This window comes from Phoca vitulina, unplaced genomic scaffold (genome assembly GCF_004348235.1).
Source record: "Phoca vitulina isolate PV1807 unplaced genomic scaffold, GSC_HSeal_1.0 scaffold35, whole genome shotgun sequence".
NCBI lineage: Eukaryota > Metazoa > Chordata > Mammalia > Carnivora > Phocidae > Phoca > Phoca vitulina.
In genome coordinates this window covers 14,165,888-14,173,835 of record NW_022589738.1, presented here as the reverse complement: position 1 = coordinate 14,173,835, position 7,948 = coordinate 14,165,888, and the positions used below count along the sequence as shown (strand labels likewise).

The window sequence follows — 7,948 nt, the reverse complement described above, 5'->3', positions numbered from 1 at the left end:
CTCAGCCGCAGCAACTTCTTCCTAGAAACGTCGCCAAAGGCAAGGGAAGCAAGGGCAAAAATGAATTATTGGGACTTCATCAAGATAAAAAAGCTTCTGCACAGCAAAAGAAACAGTCAACAGAACCAAAAGACAACCTACGGAATAGGAGAAGATATTTGCAAATGACATCTCAGATAAAGGGCTAGTATCCAAAATCTATAAAGAACTTATCAAACTCAACACCCAAAGAACAAATAATTCAATCAAGAAATGGGCAGAAGAAGACCCGGGCAGCGAACGCCTCCTGGCCACGCTGAGCGGGCTCTGGGCCCTCCGCACGCCGGCTCTCCTCCTCTTCCTGTGCTGGTTAGCTATGGCGGCCGTGAAGACCCTGAACCCCAAGGCCGAGGTGGCCCGAGCCCAGGCGGCGCTGGCGGTGAACATCAGCGCGGCCCGGGGCCTGCAGGACGTGCTGAGGACCAACTTGGGGCCTAAGGGCACCATGAAGATGCTTGTTTCTGGTGCTGGAGACATCAAGCTTACTAAAGATGGCAATGTGCTGCTTCATGAAATGCAAATTCAACACCCAACAGCCTCCTTAATAGCCAAAGTAGCAACAGCCCAAGATGACATAACTGGTGATGGTACCACTTCCAATGTTCTAATCATTGGAGAGCTACTGAAACAGGCGGATCTCTACATTTCTGAAGGTCTTCATCCCAGAATAATAACAGAAGGATTTGAAGCTGCAAAGGAAAAGGCACTTCAGTTTTTGGAACAAGTCAAAGTAAGCAAAGAAATGGACAGGGAAACACTTATAGATGTGGCCAGAACATCTCTACGTACTAAAGTGCATGCTGAACTTGCTGATGTCTTAACAGAGGCTGTAGTGGACTCCATTTTGGCCATTAAAAAACAAGATGAACCTATTGACCTCTTCATGGTTGAGATCATGGAGATGAAACATAAATCTGAAACTGATACAAGCTTAATCAGAGGTCTTGTTTTGGACCATGGGGCACGGCATCCAGATATGAAAAAAAGAGTAGAAGATGCATACATCCTCACATGCAATGTGTCATTAGAATATGAGAAAACAGAAGTGAATTCTGGCTTTTTTTACAAGAGTGCAGAAGAGAGAGAGAAACTTGTAAAAGCTGAAAGAAAATTCATTGAAGATAGAGTTAAAAAAATAATAGAACTGAAAAAGAAAGTCTGTGGTGATTCAGATAAAGGATTCGTTGTTATTAATCAAAAGGGAATTGACCCCTTTTCCTTAGATGCTCTTGCAAAAGAAGGTATAGTAGCTCTCCGTAGAGCTAAAAGGAGAAATATGGAAAGGCTGACTCTTGCTTGCGGTGGAGTAGCCCTAAATTCCTTTGATGACCTAAATCCTGATTGTTTGGGATATGCAGGACTTGTCTATGAATATACATTGGGAGAAGAGAAATTCACTTTTATTGAGAAATGTAACAATCCTCGCTCTGTCACATTATTGATCAAAGGACCAAATAAGCACACACTCACTCAAATCAAAGATGCAATAAGAGATGGCTTGAGGGCTGTTAAAAATGCTATTGATGATGGCTGTGTGGTTCCGGGTGCAGGTGCAGTGGAAGTGGCAATGGCAGAAGCCTTGATTAAGTACAAGCCCAGTGTAAAGGGCAGGGCCCAACTGGGAGTTCAAGCGTTTGCTGATGCATTACTCATTATTCCCAAGGTACTTGCTCAGAACTCTGGTTTTGACCTTCAGGAAACACTAGTTAAAGTCAAAGCAGAACATTCAGAATCAGGTCAACTTGTGGGTGTGGACTTAAACACAGGTGAGCCAATGGTAGCAGCCGAAGTAGGCATATGGGATAACTATTGTGTAAAGAAACAGCTTCTTCACTCCTGCACTGTGATTGCCACCAACATACTCCTGGTTGATGAGATCATGAGAGCTGGAATGTCTTCTCTAAAAGGTTGAATTTGAAGCTTCCCTTGTGTCATCCAAATCATGAAGACTCCACAGAGTGATCCTAAGAATATAGCGGCGGAAGTTTTGTCCAAGCCTCAAATAATTTTCAAAAGCATTTTCTTTTCCCGTATAAAAAAAAGAGAACACTGACACTTAAATTCTGAAGTTCTGAAATTACAGTATTTTTTTAAATTGCACTGCAATGTACACACATTAAGCAGGCCGTTTTTACCCAATGAAAAGGATGTTTTGCTTTAGCTTCAGTGATATAAAAGTACCATGTGAGATAAGTGTATGTTATCTACCTTGTTATTAAATGTTCCTTGAAAAACAAAAAAACAAACAAACAAAAAAAAAGAAATGGGCAGAAGACACGAACAGACATTTTTCCAAAGAAGACATCCAAATGGCCAACAGACACATGAAAAAGTGCTCAACGTCGCTCGGCATCAGGGAAATCCAAATCAAAACCTCAATGAGATACCACCTCACACCAGTCAGAATGGCTAAAATTAACAAGTCAGGAAACGGCAGATGTTGGCGAGGATGCGGAGAAAGGGGAACCCTCCTACACTGTTGGTGGGAATGCAAGCTGGTGCAGCCACTCTGGGAAACAGTATGGAGGTTCCTCAAAAAGTTGAAAATAGAGCTACCCTATGACCCAGCAATTGCACTACTGGGTATTTACCCCAAAGATACAAATGCAGTGATCCGAACGGGTACGTGCACCCCAATGTTTATAGCAGCAATGTCCACAATAGCCAAACTGTGGAAAGAGCCAAGATGTCCATCAACAGATGAATGGATAAAGAAGATGTGGTATATATATACAATGAAATATTATGCAGCCATCAAAAAAACCCCCACAAAATCTTGCCATTTGCAACGACCTGGATGGAACTAGAGGGTATTATGCTAAGCGAAATAAGTCAGTCAGAGAAAGACATGTATCAGATGATCTCACTGATACGAGGAATTCTTAATCTCAGGAAACAAACTGAGGGTTGCTGGAGTGATGGGGGGTGGGAGGGATGGGGTGGCTGGGTGATAGACACTGGGGAGTGTATGTGCTATGGTGAGAATTGTGTAAGACTGTTGAATCACAGACCTGTACCTCTGAAACAAATAATACATTATATGTTAAAAAGAAAAAAAAAAAAGATAGTATGAAGGGGGGGAAATCAGAGGGGGAAATGAACCATGAGAGACTATGGATTCTGAGAAACAAACTGAGGGTTTTAGAGCGGAAGGGGGTGGGAGGATGGGTTAGCTTGGTAATGGGTATTAAGGAGGGCACGTATTGAATGGAGCACTGGGTGTTATACGCAAACAATGAGTCATGGAACACTACATCAAAAACTAATGATGTAATGAATGGTGATTAACATAACATAATAAAATTTTAAAAAAAAGAACCCCCCCAAAAAAAGAAATTAAGAAAAAAAAATAAAAAAGAGTCTGTTACTTGGTTTGTCTCTCCCTCTCTTTAAAAAAAAAAAAAAAAAGATAAGTTTTTCAGATCCGTTCCTGTCACTATGTGTACATATAATCCATTGCTTCTAATTGCTGCGTGATATGCCAGGGTACGCCTCCACCATCCTGAACCACGAACCCTGTCCCTGTGACAAACACCCAGGGTGCCTGGGCGTCCCTGTCCCCACAAATGGCACTGTGACGAACACCTCGTGCATCTCCCTCATGGATCTCCCTCGTGGACCTGTCCAAGCCGTTCTGTGGGATTCATGTTGTGCATAAAGGGGTTAACACGGCAGGCCTGACTGCTTCTCCTTAGAAAGGCCTGCTGCCCGGGTTGGCCCTTGACTGGTGCCTGGGAATCGGGATTTGGTGAGGGTTCCCACCATTCCCTACCTGATGAGAGTGGCTCACTGTGCCTAGATGCTTTATGTAAACAGTGGGGTTCGTGCCGAACTCCTGCTTTCTTTCTGGGAGACAGGAATGTGGGTACATGCCTGGCAAAGTGTGCCCACATGAGCAGCCCCCCTGAGTGCCCAATCTCTAATGGGATTCCCCAGTAGACACCATTTCACACATGTCATCACTACACATTGCTGGGGAGAGTTAAGCATGTCCTGTGTGACCCCCCGGGAAATAGAGTCTTGGAAGCTTACACCTGGTATCTCTTGGACTTGGCCCCATACACCTTTTCCCTATGCTGATTGGGCTTTGTGTCCCTTCACCGTGATAAATCTCAGCCACGAGTGCAACTATATCCTGAGTCCCATGAGCCCTCCAAGTGAACCATCCCTGTTCTCTCTTCATACATCGACTTGGTAAATCATTTGTAACCGGCTTGTCTGTGTCACGGCGTCTCTGCCCTTGTTCTGCCTCGAATGCCATTCTCTTCCTTCATTTGCCTTTTTTTTTTTTAAGATTTTATTTATTTATTTGACAGAGAGAGACAAAGCGAGAGAAGGAACACAAGCAGGGGGAGTGGGAGAGGGAGAAGCAGGCTTCCCGTGGAGCAGGGAGCCTGACGCGGGGCTCGATCCCAGAACCCTGGGATCATGACCTGAGCCGAAGGCAGACGCTTAACAACTGAGCCCCCTTCATTTGCCTTTCTGATCGCTACTTCAAAACTGGATTCACTATTCAACTACAGAAATTTCCACCACCTGGAGGAAGTTTCTAGGGAGCCAGGGGGATGCCACCTCCAAAGTGAAACATGAGTTGAAACACCTCGTACCACTTACCATCAAGAAAAAAGCACAGTGTTTCCTGTTGAAACAGTGGAATAATGTTCCCTTCTTTCCTTCTAGGCTCTTGGCTGAGACCCCCTTGTAGTACAAGATGGAGTAACAGGAGAAAAACAAACAGAAATTTAATAACTTGCACACCTCCCGTATACACGAGAGACACCCAGGAAAACTGAGTAACTCCCCAAAATGGCAGAAGCCATCCCCTTAAATACCATCTCCAACGAAAAACAAAAGATGTTGGGCATGGGGAGTCAGTTACGGGAGCTGATCTGAAAAAGCACAGTCAACAAGGGTAAGGTGGTTATGCAGATCTAAGTCACGGCCTTCTCCATTGATGAATTTCTAGAGATTTAGAGTCATCCCCCTCTTCCTGATACCGCCAGAGAGACACGCCTGCGAATGGAGATTTCCCTTGCACCTGTAAACCTCTCTAACAAAAGGGTACCATCTACTGTTTTTTCTGAGCTTCACTTGTTGGCAGTTCCTTGAAAGTAATCTGCCTATCAGGATCCTTATGCCAAAGAGACATATTTTGGGGTGGCAAATGATGCTCCCCTGCGGTGTCATTTCGGATTTTAGAGGCAACACACAGCCCATTCTAGCTGACCTCTCCGATGTAATTACTGAGTAACGCGGAGGCGGCCAGTTCTGAGGGAACCCGGAGCAAGAGACAGCTCGGAGTTAAGGCTCTAGGACAAGCCGCTCAGCTGAGAGTTCTTAAGTCTCTCTGGATAGAGATGCTGTACAGAGTCCCTGGCAAGCGCAGATAAGAGAATCACACACAGACCCTCAGGGTTCAAAGCAAGTCTGTGCCCTCCTGTTCTGCAGCCAAATGTTTTCCTAGCTTTCCACCGGATGCCTGAGCATGGACCATCCTCAAAATTTTGGTTCACCGCTTACTTGTAGGAAACTTTCCACAGACAACCACACTCCGTGGCCTCCAGTTTCTTGCACTGAATTTGTCTTTTATTGAACTGGATTTGTAGCCTTTTGCCTTGCTGAGCGATCCACCTATGTTGACTGTGTCTTCCAACTAGTTGTGTGATACCGAGCAAATGAACTCATCGGTTGAAAAGTGAGAGTAATAACACTTCCTTGCAGTGCTGGTTTCAGAGAAAGTGTGTAAAGGGCTTAGCACAGGGGCCCTAAAACAATAGTGTTTATTAACACTAGGTTGTTAAGAACACAGTATGGTGGTTCCTCAAACAATTAGACATAAAAAAAAATGAAGCATAGACTTACCATATGATCCAATAATTCCATTTCAGGGTATGTCCCCAGAAAAATGGCAAGCTGGGCCTCAAACAGATTTGCACACCCACGTTCGTAGCAGCATTGTTCACGATAGCCCAAAGGTGGAAACAACCAAAACGTCCAGTGATGGATGAATGGATACACAAAATGTGGCATACACATCCAATGGAATATTATTCAGCCTTAAAAAGGAAGGAAATTCTGACACATTCTACAACATGGATGAGCTTTGAAGAACTTAGGCTAAAATAAACCAGACACAAAAGGACAAATATTGTATGATTCTCCTTGTGTCAGGTACCCAGAGTTTACCAAACTCATAGAAAGCAGAAAAGTGGTTGCCAGGGGTGGGGTGGGAGAGGGAAATGGGGAATTATTGTTTAATGGACACAGATTTTCAATTTGGGTTGATGAGAAAGTTCTGGAGGTGGATGGTGGTGATGGTTGCACAACACCGTGAGTGTACTTAATGCCACTAAATGGTACATTTGAAAAATGGTTCAAGTGGAAATTTTAGGTGATGTATATTTTACGACAAAAGGTATGCAAATAAAATGTAATTGCTTTAAAACTAGGTTGTGAACTTCCTAAGAGCAGTGAGCGCATCTTTTACTTTTTTAGTGTCAGTCAATTAAAAATATTCATGGAGGGGCACCTGGGTGGCTCAGTCGTTAAGCGTCTGCCTTCGGCTCGGGTCATGGTCTCAGGGTCCTGGGATCGAGCCCCGCATCGGGCTTCCTGCTCAGCGGGAAGCCTGCTTCTCCCTCTCCCACTCCCCCTGCTTGTGTTCCCTCTCTCGCTGTGTCTCTCTCTGTCAAATAAATAAATAAAATCTTAAAAAAAAAAAATATTCATGGAAGCCTGACAACCGTATGTTGTCGAAGATGGAGAGCCTGACCCCACAGAGCTCATGTTCTAGATGAGTCTACCTCTCTCCATAGAGCCTGGTGAAATGTGTCAGACACAGGGGAAGGGCGCGTTGAGTGGCGACAAACATTCGCACAGGCTCGGTAGCTTTTTGCTATCACCTCTAAAGCAGGCTTTAGGATTTTCGGAGGGCAAGGTCCTTTTCCTGCTTAGCTGTGGTAGCCAGCCTCCAAGATGGCCTCCAGTGATCTCTGCTTCCTGGTATACACGCCTCTGTGTGATCCTCTCATTGAGTGTGGGTTGGCTTAATAAATAGAAGGCAGAAGTGATGATGTGTGATTGGAAGACTAGGTCATAAAAGGTAGAGTGGCTCATCTCTCAGTATCTGTCTCTTTCTCCCCCTCAGTACTTAACACTGGCGGAAGCCTTGTCCAGAGCAGCCCTATGGGAGAAGCCAATGTGGCAAGGAACTCAGGCCTCCTGCCAACAGCCACACGAATGAGCTTAGAAGCAGATCCTCTAGGTTCAGTCAAGTCTTGGGAGAGTATAGCTTGACGGCAGCCTTCCCCCCCAAGACCTTCTGAGCCAGAACACCCAGATCCCTGACCCTCAGAAACTGTGTGCCATGATAACTGTCTGTTATTTTAAGCCACTAAGTTTTGGAGTCATTTGATGCACACAGCAACACATAACTAATATCTTCCCCCATCACAACACACTGGGTCACCGTTGAACCCTGGAACTAGACTCTCTGGATTCAAATCCTGGGTAGGCCATTTCTAAGCTGTGTGATCTTGAGCGTGTAACAATTTTCCTGTGACTCAGCTTCTTCGGTTATAAAATGGGGGATACGACCTCATTAGGTTGGGAGGATTAAATAAATGCGTATAAAGTGCTTAGCAAGGTGCCTGGCATATAATTAGCAGTCTGTAAATGGCCCCTGCTATTGCTGTCATTATTATAGGGGCACAGGGTCAGTGTGGGGATTAAGGGTGTCAGTAGCACGATGCTCTTGACCTCCGGGGAAAAGGGGCAAAAGTCTTTGCAAGTGCTCCTGAAACAGGCCCCCATGGTTTTGCCTCAATGCAGAGCATTATTGGGCATCTACTTACTGCAGATGGGACCGTGCCGCCCGGAGTGAGGAGAGCAGCCCTTAGGGACAGTTCCA

At 44.9% G+C, this 7,948-nt stretch overlaps 1 protein-coding gene across 1 annotated transcript; it reads left to right on the top strand.

Annotated features, from left to right (window-relative positions):
* Positions 1 to 268: 268 nt before the first annotated feature.
* LOC116646164 (T-complex protein 1 subunit zeta) lies at positions 269 to 2,254 on the top strand. The gene has a single exon (XM_032426787.1). It carries the CDS (start codon positions 356 to 358, stop codon positions 1,949 to 1,951), a length of 1,596 nt encoding a protein of 531 aa, XP_032282678.1. The 5' UTR covers positions 269 to 355; the 3' UTR covers positions 1,952 to 2,254.
* The last annotated feature ends 5,694 nt before the right edge of the window (positions 2,255 to 7,948 follow it).